Source organism: Pseudopipra pipra, chromosome 3 (genome assembly GCF_036250125.1).
Source record: "Pseudopipra pipra isolate bDixPip1 chromosome 3, bDixPip1.hap1, whole genome shotgun sequence".
Lineage (NCBI taxonomy): Eukaryota > Metazoa > Chordata > Aves > Passeriformes > Pipridae > Pseudopipra > Pseudopipra pipra.
The window spans coordinates 105,502,456-105,518,407 of record NC_087551.1 but is presented as its reverse complement, the minus strand read 5'-3'; the positions used below and the strand labels follow the sequence as shown (position 1 = coordinate 105,518,407).

The window sequence follows — 15,952 nt, the reverse complement described above, 5'->3', positions numbered from 1 at the left end:
AAATACAAAGGTGGAGCTTATAGAGATACACTATGTCAGGCAGAGCAAAAATTTCTTTTGGGGAGGGAAGGAACAAATGTGGCAGATCCTGGGAGATCTTGGTCACAGGCAGGTACTAAACTTCCCTCTGCCTCCTACTCCCACACTTAAGTCACTCCCACTCCCCCACACAGGTGGAAGGAGAGATCCCCTGAAAGGGGATCAAACAAACTAAATGGTGCATAAGTACAACACAGTCTAGTAAACTAACCCTATCTAGGATATGGGCTTTGGTCCTGTTGCCACACAGGGAGTGACTTAGTGCAGCTCATTCCCTATAGTCAGTTTAGATGCAGCCCTGTAATGCTGGAGCCTGGGACAGCAGCCCCTAGAATGCTTGGGCCAGGGAACAGACACAGACAAGGTCTAGGTCACTGGCACAGAGGCAGTACAGTGTTCTTCTGAGACTCACAGCCTTGCCTTTGGAGTTACCTAGAGCTGTTGCTCCACCTTAGTTTTGCAAGGAGACAAAGGAACTCCCCAGGCACCCAACAGGTTACAGCCCATTGGGGCCTTCATTTGCCACTTTCTGTGGGGTGGTGGGAAATGCTGACTGAGCCACCTCAAATCCACAGGGTACCTCCTCCTGGGACACTCTTTCTGCATGCAGCATCACTTAGCTTTGTGACCAGCAGCTTTCTGAGGCCATTAGTTATCAGTCTTGGTTTGCAGATGGGTAAACTGAGGCAGCAGTGCTGGATGCCCAGCCAAGGTCATAAATAAAACAGCAAAGAAAGCACATTCTTTTAATTTGTTGTTTCTCTGCTTTAACCATGACCCTGTAGGCTTCTATAGCTGAAGAGCTGGAAAGCATAGTTACTGCTAGTAGTTTCAGCTGTGGAATATTTAAGGAACAAGGTTAAAAGTCTTCCCAAGCAGAGACAATATATCCAACCACTATACTTGTGAATGATGATCATCTTTAATTAACATCACAGAATGACAGGGCTATCTTTCTGGGCATCTGCTGATGGTTTACCAGCCCGAGTGAGCAGGTACCAGTAACAATGAGAACATTTGAGATAAGACTTGGGATCAGTCTCTCAGTTATTGTTCTGTGCAAGATCCCACGGGCAATGTGCTGTTTTGATCCTTGCAAAATAGATCCAGACTGACCTTGTCTATGTGACTTTATCTGCTCAAATCTGGATCAGCTGTGCTGACATTAGGGTTACCATCTCATATGTGCATCAAATTTTCTCTAACTTGACAATTTTCTATGGCTTTAAAAATTATTCTACTGATATTCTTGCCGAAACACTAAAGCTTGTAAGAAATCCAACATGGGTTAAATTAAAACAGAAATCTAGCATGGGTTAAATTAAAACAGAAGCATATGAGATATGCTTAAATTTAGTTACATCGGAGTGACAGTGCTACCTGTGTAGATTTGAGTGTAGCTGCTTTTTTGAAACAGTGCTGAATTTCATGCTGATTACCCCAACATACACATACCACGTGAGAAGAGCACTGAACCAGCTTAAGCTGATCCTTAGAGGAAAAAACAAATATGATTGTGCTGATTTCCTTCCAAACAAACAGAAAGAGGGAAAGAAAAAAAGAGTCCTAGGTTTCAGTACACCTTGAGAATAAAACTTCACATCTTTCTAAAACCTGAATTAATTTATTTCATGTCAGCGAGTAGGATGATAACTCATCCTAATCTTATTTGTTCAATATTTTTGATGTAGAAATGTCTTCCAGCATTTATCAGCATTGAAGAAGGGGGGTTTTACACATTAAATACAGAAATATTATATGCTTCTGTATATATTAATAAAGAAGAGAGGATTTAACAGCAATTTATCTATACAAAATATCAGCTTGCTTATATTTAGTTTCCAATATTTAGCAGTCATCACTAGATTTTACTTGTCTATCAATCAGATATATAATACAGGATACAGACTATGACACATTTATTTATTGTTTACACACAAAGATGTTCTCACTAATACTTAGTTTCTTGATTTTTAGGTACAGTGGAAACGTGGATAAATAGACAATACTTGAAATAACTATACATGTTCTTCCTCATTCTAGTATTAAAGTGCCTACAAACCAATACACTTAGTATTCTTATAATGTTATTGCCAATTACTTTTTTGAAATTCAGTTTAACACCTATGGATTTACTATTGTCCTTATAAAACAAGATCGGAACAGTGAAATGTAAATCCTAGGAAGATCAGTTGGCTTTTTTTTTTTCACTTCTGTATCGAACTAGGTTTAATATTTTTCAAAAGCTTATTTTAAAAAAAAAAAAAGACATGAAAAAAAGCAAATAGCAAGACTTCTGTCTCAGCAATCTGCAGCTCAGGTTTACAGGCAATCCTACATCACCTTCCAGCATCCCATGTACAATGGTGGCCCTTGCTCTCCCTCCCTCGCGCCATCCTCCTCTCCCACCGTGCTCTGATGAGGAAGAAATGTTGATGTTTTTTTGTTTGCGAAGACTCTGAACGTGCCAGGGCAGGTGCTCCAGGTGGGATCTACACCCGCTTGACGCTGTTGAGGAGCTCCGTGAGTTCGCTGATGTACTTGATGGTGTACTTCAGGGTCTGTATTTTGGTGAGGGGCTGTCCCCTCTGGCTGTAGATGGGGGGCAGGTAGTTGCGCAGCGTGTGGAGCGCGTCAGCCAGGGTCCTCATCCGCAGCTTCTCCCGCTCGCTGGCCTTCCTCCGGCGCTGGGCAGACATCCGCACCTTGGTGCCCTTGGGCAGCCGCGCCTGCCCGGGGCTGGGCAGGTAGGCAGGGGGGAAGTCCACCAGGCTGTATCCCACCAGGCTGCTGCCTCCACTCCCGTAGGGGGTCTCCGCCGCTGCCGGGCAAGGGGATGAGGAGTAGGATTCGAAGGAGGGCGTCGGGGACAAGCTGTGTGGGGGTGAGATGGGGTGCAGCTCGAAAGAGCCAGAGGAACTTTTCCAGTCCCAGGATGATAAGCAGACGGAGTGTTCCGAACCCAAAGCATCTTCCATGTTTATCAACGTCTCATGCAATTTGTCCATGCTGGAGGAGCGCTCGGGAGAAGCAGTGCCTTCTGCCCACCAGCAAAGGCTGGAGCCGCCGGCTGCTGAGACCTTTTTATGATGGAGGGAGGAAAGTGACAGAGTGGGAACACGGGTTTGGCGCGAGGAGTTCAAAGGAGCGCCACAAGTGCTAAGATGGAAAATGAACTCCTGATGTGCTAGTTTCTTCTCAGTGATAATTATCAACCTTCAGCTAAAAAGCCTTTAAGCTAACAGGCAACAGCAAGAAAGGGGGAAAAAAAGATTATCTTCTTGCAACTAAACCAATTAAGGCTGCGCATCTACACTGAGCATTGCACTGGGGGGTAAGTGGTGAGAGAGGAAAAAGAAAATTAACCATTTCACAAAACAATTTACAGATGTAGAATTTATTGACCACTAACACAAACCTTAAATTTAGGCCATCGAGCCCTGATTTCTGGGTGACTGGAAGTGATGGCACTACAGCAGTGAATATGTGGTCCATGCTGACTGCTGTTGAAGTAGTCACTCATTATCTGCATCTTAATCATGAAAGTCAAAGGTGGTTTGTTTGGTTTTGCGTGTGTTATGGCTCTATGGATTTCTCTTCTAATGAGATTGCAACTGGATCACTTTGGTTTACAACAGGAGAAAGGAGGAAAGAACTGCAATGTATTCCCCTGCAGTTTGTAGATTTATTTACTTTTTAAAAACACGCCTGTGAAATCAAAAAGGAAATCCTTAGTTGTAAATAAAGTCAAAGTACAATTTAAAAAAAAAGGGAAAATGTATTCATAAAGAAGATCTAGGGGAAAAAATATACAGTGTATAAACTTTGGGCCCAGAAATATGTTTTATAAAGAAAGGTAATTCACAGTAATATATGTAGGTTATACATGTGTTAGAGAAGACTAGAAGCTACCTCAGTAAAATCTTCTACCTCTAGGAATCTGTTCTTCTGCCAAAAAAATGTTTTTCCAACCCTGACTCAACGCAACAGCGGTTATATGTTACACAGTTCAAGTGAAAATGTATAACCTGTAAATTAATATGATTAATAATGAGCATTTTTCATCTCTAGGCTTCAGAACAGCTTACAGTGATGATTAATGTTCTCTATTACTGTGGGGAAATGCATAAGTGGAGGCAAGGAGGAACTTTTCCCAAATCATACAGCAAAGCATTAGAAGAGCCAGGAAAACTCTGAAAAACAACTGAGCTCTGCAGCTCTGCTGAGCAGCTCAGCTGCCAGCCATGACTTTGTATTGGCACATAATGGAAGCAAAATGGAATACATAAGGAAAAGGAAAGGAGAAAGAGTGTCAACCTGGAGAAAAAATAAAAGTATGATTTATTTTAGAGTCTCCTTCTGTGTAATGATCTCTGTGTGCACCATAATCCACTCCAAACAAAGGCAGGGAATGCCTCTGAATTGCACACAGCTGAAGCATGCTGAGGTTTTATGGAACATGCCATTTCTTTCTGTGAAATGTTCACTACAATCACTCAGGAAAAAAAAATCCAATACTCATCATAGTCACTAGGAAGGCTTTTGTGAATTTTTATGAGCTTGGGATCAAAATGTTAGGAAGCAGATTATGGGAAACTTCCTGATTTTATGCTGAGATGAATGAGAAAGAACCAAAAAATGAAGGATTTTTGCACTTCAACCTGGGCTGAGATAGTTTGGCTGTCATGATGTCTACTCCACACAGGAATTCAGGGCACAGCTCTTCAGACAGGATTGCTTTGTGTTTTATGATTACCCCATCATATTCTGAGCTCTGCTTTGGTCCTTGTTTAAGAAAATGAGCTGAAACAGTCCTAAGCACAAATGTCTGCTAAAAATTAAAATTAACACAAGATGAAGGACAGGTATATTCTGTTATTTAGATGAACTGAATGAGTTTCATTGATCACCAAGACACGGTCACCAGGTCACAAGTTAGACACAAGGTCTAATTTTGCATAAATTGGGGAGTTGGTTCAGTCCCAGTTAAAATCTCTCTCCCACTCTTTTTCCTTTTTTCTCCCTGTATTTGTGTTTATATTGTATTTTACATTTGACAGGTCCCCTGCTCTTATTTCATGTCTTTCTTTTTTCTTTTAAGTAAACACAATTAAAAGTCTACAAATAGAAAAAAAATCAGGAGGGGTAGGTGGAAAAGGAGGAACTTTTGTCAAGGTGCGCCAAGAAAAAGGAACTTAAAAATATATGTATGTGTATATGTATATAAGTATATACACATGCATACATGTATACACTATATGTATATGTTATATATAAATATATTCAAAATACACATATTGAGTGCATATATAAAGTGTCCTACTCAGCTTTGATTTTGCAAACAAATGGTAATTTAATGCAGTCAAATTTAGAAGCAAAAATTTCAAGTCACTTGTTTGCTGATTATAAATGATGTACGTCACCAGTTAACTTATGGGTAAATCATAGGAAATGTTGCTCAGACACCAAGGGGGTAAAAGATTTTGTGCATGTCCAAGATGCCATTGCTGTAAATGACAGGTGATCACAGTCTGATTTTATCTCTGCATTCTTATATATAGGGCTATTAGGCAGGGAAGAGGAACGCAAATTATAGCAATAACTGTATCTTTTCTTATATCTTATGGGTAAATGTTCAGTGCTACCAAGGATTATGTGAGAGTATATAGACAACTGCTCTGATTGAACGAAAAATCACTGGATCTTATAAGCTTATGCTCTTATAAACTGTTACACAGGCAAGAATGCTCATATTGAAAACTACCTTGCAGTTTTGCATCCTGTTTTATGACCATCACGCTCCCTGGTTCTCTTTTAGATTGGACCCACCTAGTTATGTCCCAAACACTACCTGACTGGGGCCCAGGGGATGCCACCAAGGGCATAGGGGTGAGCAAAGGGTTTACCCAAACTAAAGCAGACTTTGTCATGACACATCTCCAGAGCCAACCAAGGGGATGTGGCCCTGTTTGGTCTGCTGGTATAGATGCAAACAGAGGTTCTGTTCTGAAAACTAGCCACCCATTTGTACCCATGGCTCCCAGCTTCCCTAAACAAACCCCAGTGAAGTGTGCCTCAGTTTTGGCCAAACTGAGAAGCCATGTAACATCTCTTCATGATCATGGTATGATCCATACCCTACAATAATTTGATGCTCTCTCACTAAACAGGTAAGAAAGTCTAGTATTTCATATGGCCCCTTCCTAGAAAGTAAATGGAAAAAAATAAAAAGTTTTGCAATCTTTATTTTATTCTGCCCCCTGCAAATTTTAGAAATTCCCTTTTTGTTCATCATTAATGCCAAAACATTGGATGGTAGTGAGACATAAGGCTAACAACAATGAAATAAGCACTGACAAAAAATGATAAGGCATTTTCTTCTTGACTGATAATCTGGATTTTCATTTCGGTAATCTATTCTGCAGTATAAAGGCTATCATCTCAATCTTCATCTCTTTTAAAATGAAAGGTTCCCTGCTCATACTTTTGAATCCATTAAGGAGCATGGATGAACAGAGAGATCAAAAATTTTTCCATTTAAAAAAACCTAAACTGCCCATGGCACAGAAAATTTTTAGAGCTTCAGGTTTAAAATTTAAAATAAGTACTCTAGATAATATGTCATGATAATGTATGATAAATAAATGCATTTTTGTGCACAGTAGTTTACAGCTGATCTACAGGGGTTTTTTTCTATATTAGAAGGTATTTCCACCAACCTGTGAGTTTGGTAGGAGAAATAGACTTGTAACAATAAGTAAAAAATTATATCAGCTGGGAAGAATGCAGTCTGAAACAGAGTAAACATGGATAAATATGTTTAAATAACACTAATCCCATTACAGTCAGCCTCCTTTACAACTAGGACAGAAGTCTAGTCTTGTTTTGCTGACGAGAAGCAGATCATACAAATACCCTCATAGAGCACTTAGATGCTACATCTTGCAGTTTGTACAGTGAAAAAAAAAATGTATCTCCCAAAAGCTTTTAAAGTCACTTCATGTCCCATTGAACAAGAGATTTCCCAAGGATTATCTGCAGTGCTTCCTGCTTGCTGTGGAGGTGGCTGTGACCATCCTGCTTTGCAGAGGCACGGACAAGGAGTCAGTTGCCTCATATAAAACATGGGCCAAGCAGCTGCAGGTCTCACCAACTTCAGCAGACACAGCAGGTGTTCAACACTTCCGAAAAACAGTGCTGAACACCTCTGTTTACACCCAAGCTGGCAATAAAGGAAGGAAAGGATCCATCACATTTGTTATCGAGTCACATTAGCCACCAGACGATGCTTCTTTCCTTTCTAAGGTTTTCCCTCAATTTGGATAGATGCATTTTTTTTAGAATTTTTGGACTTCACAGCTTTTTTCCTGCTTGTGGAAGAAAGTTTAATCTGGATCAAACCTCAACTGAAATAAATAAGACCTCTAGATAAGCAAGCTTGTCAACAAATCCATACTTTCAGAGTTTTTTTGAGGTCAATGTGCCAAAGAATACAGATGAATAGCCACTTACAATTCCCAGACAGAAAGAAAGCAATAAGAAAACAAATATTGATTCTTAATCCAGCACTACGAGGGGGAGTCCAAATCCCTTAGTATAATCCATGAAAATAATGTGCAAATTGGATGTCTAACTGTTACTACAGCCTTTGGCCTTGCAAACCTGTGGCTAGCACAAGAGGAAATGTTGTTATTCATCTGTGGTAAGACCAGAAATAGTCTAGTTCTGGTGCTGTTAGAAAATCCTGCCATAAACATTTAACACCTTTAATGTTCTCAAGGGCACACCTCCAAAACTAGAGCCTTGCTAATGAAGAAGAAACAGTCAAGTGAGTATCACTGATTTCGCTGGGGCTTTACATAGTGAACAAGCATATCTCTGGTGTTGGCCTAGCAAAACCAGGACTTATCTATTTGGTTTACATCCTCAAATGTAAGTATTTGATCCTCCAAATAGTGTCAATCTTCATCAACTGACAAGTGACATCAGCTCTGCAATTCATTTAAAACATCTGATCTCCAAGCAACTGGCTTCCAAGATGAAAAAGCTCTACGTGTGGAATTTACACCTACCCACCTTTTAAGTAGAGTTTATTACCTAGTGGTCTTCAGCTGATATTTAGGAATGTCTTTTTAATACCCCTGTTAACAGAAGTTGAAAGGAGGTTCGACTATGTGGTTGGTCTTTAATGTCTGCTGGCTACTTCAGCCAGAAGGAAAGGGCAAAGCTGGGGGAGGAAGGAGAGCCTAATAAGCTTCATTTAGCTCAGAAAATGAGAAGTAACAGTTATTATTAAAATAATGGAAGCTGTTTCAGTAGGAGAACTCTATTATCACTTATTTCAGCTTAATTGTATCAGCTTTCACATTTGGTCTTAAAAAATGTCTGCTGTAAAGTAGTGGTCATGTTTCAGTTTTTCATGGGAGAGGTGGTGGCTTATCTGTTGCAAATATTTCAAGGTGAGGAATGCCTCCATTGCTACCCAAAAACATGCATTCAAATTTAAAAAATTATGAAGTACAATGTATTTTATCCCAAAGTGGTTTTTTCTAATTTTCCATGAACAGTGGGATGATTGTCTTTTACCATGTATAACAGTGGCTTCACAGGGCTTTTAAAAAACTTGGATAGCACCTAAGGGTTTGTGCTTTTACTTTCTTGCTATTACAGTGGGTTTTCACGCATTCATTTTGCAGCATGATGAATTTTTCAAAACTAGGTAAATCTTACAAGAAATTCCAATAGCCAGGAAAATTGCATTCAAAGCTCAGTTGTGGCCGTTTCTAGTGGAGCTGCGAGCTGCAGCTGGGTGTTTGTGAAGGGAGATATTTTGCAATTGCTGTGATTACATTTCAGCTCAGATTGTTCCTTTTTATCCACTGAACCTCCTCATCAATATCTGCTTATTTCTTCCTGCCCCATGTCCTAGCAATGATATGCAGAATTGCTGCATGCTGCTAATAGAAACCATGTTTCATCTCAGGGCTAAATGAAGTTGTGCTCAGGCCACAGCCGGCAGTTCAGTTTAGTAATTATAAAATGGATCAATAGTCCAGGCAAGAAACAACACACAAGTGTTAGATTACAAATTTTATTTAGCTCTTACATATTTCAAGTTCTGAAATAAAGTGCTGTGTGTCTGTTTCAGCACCTTTTAGAGCACATGGTTAACCCTTGGGCAAGGATCATTGATTTTAAACTGCAATCATGAATTTCTTGGCAAGTTGCTAAATCTTAATTTTAATCACATTCAATCCCACAAAAAAAATCAAATCTGTCCTTCAGGCTATTGATGAACACAAATAGTATATTAAGTTTGGGATTTTTTTTTTGCATTTGCTCAGAATTTTTCCATGAGTTTTGCCTAACAAATTAAACTCAGTGTTATAACACTCCCATGAAGATATTTGAGTAAAATTATTCACATTTTTTAAAGGTAATGTTGCACATACAGAAGTTTTCAGTTGGTGTTGAAATGTGGGTAGTGCTTAATGTCTTGGAGAGCCATCCAAAGGGACTTGGACTGGAAAAAATGAAAGCAAAGGAAAGCAAAGGCAAAGCCCTGCACCAGCTGGGATAATCCCATGTCGCACCACAGGCTCAGGGTGACAAGCCAGGAGGCAGCTTCTCAAAAGATCTGGGAAACCTGGTGGGTTGAAACACTGGAGCAAGTCCAGAGAAGGGTCACCAAGCTGGCCAGGGGACTGGAGAACGTGGTGTGTGAGTAAAGGGCCAGGGAGCTGGGTCTGCCCAGCCTGGAGACAAGAGAGGTCGGAGCAGGCATTATCACTGCCTGCCACTACCTGAAGGGAGAGTAAAAAGAAGAGCAACCAAGCTCTTTCCAGAAGTGGAAGAAAGAGGCAATGGACACAACTTCTGAGTCTTAAAAGTCCTTGATCTTTCAATGATGCATTATAGGTTTCCTGCTGGTGATAAAAGACACCAATATTTTTCCTGCTTGATTAGATTTTTGGACAGTTGTGTTTGGGTTACAGGGGCATGGTGGAGAAGTCTGTATTCTCCACTTCAGTAGATCCTGCTCCTTTTCTTTGCTTCATGATCAGCTTTTATTTTCCATGTCTTCTCAATTTTTCTACCTCTAGCTTGTCCTATCTATCACTAAATACTATTTTTTTTCTGCTTTATTTTTGTTTTAATGTCTCGCTCTCCCTCTCTTTTATTAAGGTTTCATCTACTTGATTTTCTGTGTCTCATTCTTTTTGGTGCTTCTTTGTACTGACAGTAGAAAACATTCCCTGACCATATAAATCATACATCTCTCTTTATCTGCTCAGTTACATGGATAAAGTTAATGTGAGAAGCAGGAAACATTTAATTATCCACTTGAAACTGGCTTTTCAGGAAGTTCAAAGCACAGCTTATCAAATAATTGTAGTGGTTATAATTACAATATATAGATACAGAGAGGGGCTCAGTTCACGATGCAAAAAGTCATTTAGTTCAGATCACTGCTGTTTAGAATACTCTTATTTTTATTTCTATTTTGAAACACAAGATAGAGCAAAAAACCTACACTCCTACCAGGAAAACTGATCTAGGAGCCAGTAAGTCAAATTTATAAATCTATTAGGTCAAACAAAGACAAGGTAAAATGTAGAACTAGTGGGGAAAAGGGATTACTAATAAAACCATTAGATTGCCTTCACTCTGAGAGCCCATTAAACTGTGTGCTGCTGGCCACCCCATCACTCTGAAGATATACAGACATCTGGTTTGCACCCTGCCCGAGTTCCTGCTTAGTTAATGGTAATTGGGATGTGTAAAAGTGGTGCATGCATGAATAAGCAGGTAGATCTTACAACAGCAGGTATGCAAATCTTGAAGGCAGCTGCTCCTGGCTACAATTCTGCTCTCTTAGGGTCCAGTTTGCTGCAAACCAGGGAAAACAGTAAAGCACTCTCTGTAGAGGCAGAGCAATCAGGTCACAACCAGGATGGGAAATTGGGTCACAAATATCACAAATATAGCAGGACTAAGAATAGTAGTAGTATTGTAGTAACAATAGTAGCAGGACTGACCTGCACCATCACAGAGAGACCCTGTCTTCTGCTCTTGCTCTTCCAAATCTCTCCCTTCCTTAGATACAGACTATGTCAGGGGAGTGTTCATCTCTCTGCAGAGATATTCTCTATGATGCCCACCACAGTCAACTTAAACTTCTGACACTATTACAAAATTCTGTATATAAAGAGAGAAGCAACAAGAAAGCAATTAAATGTAAATTCTCCAGGTGATATTGCTTTAAGCAAGCTGAGCTTCCAGAGAAGTGATTTTCTAAAATAAATATTGGAAATGGGTTGTAGTAAAAATAAAAAATAAAATAAAAAAATAGAGAGGAAAAAAAGGAAAACGTTGATTTCCCTGACATTGACCTGCCCTGTCAGGCTAGGATGCACATTCATCAGTCTCTTGCTCTTATCTAGTATCTGACATTCTGTGATGAGTTGAAAGCAAAGCAACACAGATGGATGGTGCTCTCTTTTGAAGAACAAAATGTACCGGGAACTGAATTTTCAAGTATGTTCAGCGTGAATTTAACTCTTAGATTGAAGGAGCATCTTTTAAAGGAAAGGGAGGGGTGGGGGAAAAAAAGAACTCAAAAGGGCTATTGGGATAAAGGGCTGTTGGGGTTTCCCTATTAATGTGCATCCAAAGTAAGCTAACATTTACATAGTCCCTGCTACTTTCAATGTACTCCAGACAATGGCTAATCAATACTCGTTACACAGCTTTAAAAAGGCTGAGTATTCCAGGGGCGTGAGCAGCATCCTCCCAAATAAAACCTCGAGCCTGAAGTTATTTGGCCAGACACCTCCATCCTTGAGGTTTTCCTGATATCAGGCTGGCTGTCCTCCTCCAAGGAACCTAGCAAGCACTATCTTCTTTCAGAGGAAAAGGTCAGTTTGGAGAAATATTATTTGCTCGTGGCACAGGAAGGAATTTCATACAGGGAATTTTTAATTTGAACCCAGCCTACCTTAGGAATCAAGTCTGAGATGAGAATGAAATGAGGCACTGGCTCACAGACCTGGAATTTGTCATTATGATCCAGCAAAGAAATCAGCTTATTATATTAAATTTTAGAGAATCATGAGATATACAATAGTCCTGTTTCAAATATTAAGCTATGTTCTTACTGAATCCTTACTTATTTTGGGGTCAAATAGTAAACATTAAGAACATCTTTTATATATTGTAGGGTTGTGTGTTTGATTTTGCTCGCATATGTTCATAGTGTGAGTAACAGTGATTTTTTTTTTCAAGGCTTCCTCTTCCAGCCTAAAGAGAGCTCTCCTGCCCAGACAGTTAATTTTTCGTTTTGTTTTTTAACAAAGCAAAAATTTAAATACTATTTCATAAATGGTTCCAGAGGTGCCAGTCTTTTCTCGAGTTTACTTGGTGTCAAAATTCTTGAAGTGTCCTACAGCAAGAAGTTCCTTTCAACAATAAATTTAAACCTACAGAAGAGACAATCTTTACAGCTAGTGGGCTTTCTGTCAGACTGTATTCTTTAAAATCTTCCATGAGGACTTTCTCTATTTTGATAGAAACTCTAATAAAAGACATTTCAATGCATTTTTTTCCTAGCGTTTTATAAAGGCCACCCAAACTTAGCAATAGAATATTTTCTGGACACAAAGTGTATAATTGTTTTTTTCTAGTGTACATCTTCAGAGTGACCCTCAAAGCTGTCTTTGCTCCTAAATTTTCCACCTGGTAAAACGTGCATGTAGGTGTCTGGCCAGGGGCACAAGCACTGGGGGGAAAAGATCAAAGGCCTATAAATGTGTCAAACTTTCAAATGCAAATCACCTGCCATAACGCTGCTGAGAACAAATCCTTCATTATCACCATTCTGTGAAAGGCTTAAATTAGCCTGAATTGACTGGAAAGAACAAGAAAAAGAGAGCCATTTATCTTCCTGTGAGTTTTACTACCTTTAGATTTATTTGGCTAATGGTTCGATAGCCCACTAATCCGAATATCTGCATAACAGATTCTTCAAATGATCCATAAATAAAATATGTGATCACATAATGTTGCTATTAAAGTTAAAGCGAGATCTGTGACAATAGATTAATAAAAGAGCACTTACAATAAGCCAGGCTTTTTGATTGCCAAACTGTGAACGACCGTGATTTATGTAATAATTATCAACTGGATTCTTAGCTTGAATTACATTTAGGGGAATTTTTTTGATGAGCACTTCCTAAACTGTATGCTCTTCAGATAGATGCTGTACCCACCTTTATTTTAGGTTCTCATTCTGAAAACATAATTAATTTCTTAAAAAGTACTAAGTCTTGTTTTTTTTTTTTTTGGTTTTGTATTTTTTTATATAGACAGTTTCAGTGATATAATATTTGATCAATCTAGTTGACTAGAAGAGCAAGAGTTATAAACTTCCACAATTGCACTATACTTTATTTATAAGGGGAAATCCTATCACTCTATTTCATTAAACAAACACTTGCAGAGAGGTATTGCTAAGTGAGCTTTATTGGGAACTTGAAAGAGGACATGCTGCTTGTCAGGGTGGACAAGCTGATGTCTGAGGGGAGCTGGCTGGGGACCCTGAGCTTATCAAACATCTTCATAAGGTGTCCTCCCAGCATAAAATATTTGGTTTTGTAGTAAGAGAGAAAAAAAAAACCCCACACTTCTGTTGCTGGTATCTTACAAGATAAATATGCTATCACAAAGAAGTTCTTGCAAGATATCATTATTATTGGAAGGAATATAATATTCTTGATGGATTTGTTCACTTCTGTGTAAAAATTCAAACATTTTCAATGCCAGAGCCACATGCCCATTTTATACAGTTATATCCTTCAGATTATCAGTGTGGTGAGAGGAATATTCTCTCCCTAAGACCTCAGTCTCAGGGACCTCAGTCTCTCCCTAAGACCTCAGCATCTACCTCAGTAGATAACAGAACAAGCAAAGGACTAGTGGCTTTTTAAAAATTATCAACTGAAAACAGTATTTCTTTATAAATCACAAACAAAAATCATGAGGCTATGACTTTTTCCAAATACCTACCTTGCAAATTCTAAGCAATCTGTAAGCAGTAAGATTAGGGATTTTCAGAAAGGTAAACAAAGAAAAGTCTGGGAAACAGTGACGTCCCCTTGGATGTCCTCTGGCATTTCAGTAGAGACCAGAACAAAGATGTATTTATGCTGGGAGATGCGTGGGTGCAAACCCATCACCTTCACTTGGACTTGGTGGTTAGAACACCTACAAATCCCACATATCTCATGATAAATAATAAACACATAGAGAACACAAACCACTATCTGAAACCATGCTGTAAAAGCCTGTATTTTCAGGTTAGAAAGGTAATAGAAAAGCAGGAGTAGATGCTGGGCAATACTTGCCTCATTAAAAATTATAGTAGGAGCCACAGGGAGGACAACAGTTCGGCACAGGTTTGTACCAAGGCAGAGCTGCTGATCTGCATGTCTTGGGCTTTCCCATGAGGTTATACCAAAACTGGCAACACAAATGCTTGGGAATTCAGGATTCATATATGCCCTATGCCACCTCACTGTAGTATCTCCTCCTCTTCTGCTGCATCTCCAAAACTTTTCTGTAGTATCGACAGCACCTTTCGTGGGTTTTTGATAACCCCTCGAGGCAAAACCTTTACATCCTCACGTACCCCTCCTGTATCCTCTATACTTTTTGATCTGACAGCCAAAGACAGCCTGCAACACAGCTTAGGGAGCACAAGCGAGCGGGCTGACCAGCTGACTGTCAGCAGAGTCACTGCCGATTTCTTTCCTTCAGGAAGGCATGACACTAATTAAAAGAAATCAGATTATCTTCCACACGTCTGACTGGCAGGTTTGACTTCATAAAGAGGCCATTCGATAATTAGGAAAACTAGGAACACGTTAGTCTGGATGAAAAGTCCTATAAAGCCCCTGTAGAGCAGCTACGCATGTGGCTGTCACTCCTGAAGCCCTTTGTTCCATCCAACTCCAGGATTTGGGGATTTTGAGCCTCAGCTCAGGGCTCTTTCCCACCCAGCTGCAGAGCAAGTAAAGGATTTAGCTCTCCAGTGCAGAAGAGTCAAAGAAAACGTCTACAACACATTGCAGTGGGGCTGAGAGACAGAGGCTTAAAGGCTAAAGCTGCTCTGAGATCTGGCATTCATGTCAGACTGGAAGACAGCTTGAATTTAACCTGAAACAGGGCCACAAATTTCATGTTTTTGCAGCAGATAAAACTTGGACAGTTTCTAGGGTTGGACCTATCTTGTCTGTCTGTTATATTTTATGTGGTGTCACTGCCAGGGCAACACTAGGATGTTAGGATGGAGGAAGAAGAGAGCATGTAGGTGTTCATTTGCCCACAAATTCATCCAAAGAGGACGATGCTCACAGTTCCTCCCACTATGTCCCAAAGAATACCCATAGCTTGCCACAGATCCAACCTTGTCAGAAATATTTGGTAGGATAATTAAGTTGGCTTCAAGCTTGGCAGCGGAGTTTCTGTAGCAGAGCAAACTGCATTTTAAAATTAAGATATTAAAATAACAAATGCTAATGTACAGCTACTTCTACCCTAGCTTGGCATTAAAAATATCCCTGATTAACTTCTTTTCCTTCATTAATTTTTATTCAGGCAGATAATTAAATTTAAATATCCATTAGGTGGAATTTTAGTATAGGTAGCCTGTTTTCAGTGAGCAAAATTTTCAAAGATATGTCCTTTTCCTCAGCTGTGCTCAGTCTCTGAAACGACAAAACCTCTAAAACTCGGTCTGTGAATAAAGAACTTTTAAAGTTTGATGTGTGAATAATCTTAAGTTAAATTAAGTTTAGTGCCAATAGTTGCTACAATGAAGGATATGTGAGCAAGAGAACAGTGCCGTGGTTCTGTC

General features: G+C 39.5%; 1 protein-coding gene across 1 annotated transcript; it reads right to left on the bottom strand.

Annotated features, from left to right (window-relative positions):
- Window positions 1–2,531: 2,531 nt before the first annotated feature.
- On the bottom strand, window positions 2,532–3,087 carry MSGN1 (mesogenin 1). The gene has a single exon (XM_064647361.1). It carries the CDS (start codon window positions 3,045–3,047, stop codon window positions 2,532–2,534), a length of 516 nt encoding a protein of 171 aa, XP_064503431.1. The 5' UTR covers window positions 3,048–3,087.
- Window positions 3,088–15,952: the final 12,865 nt, after the last annotated feature.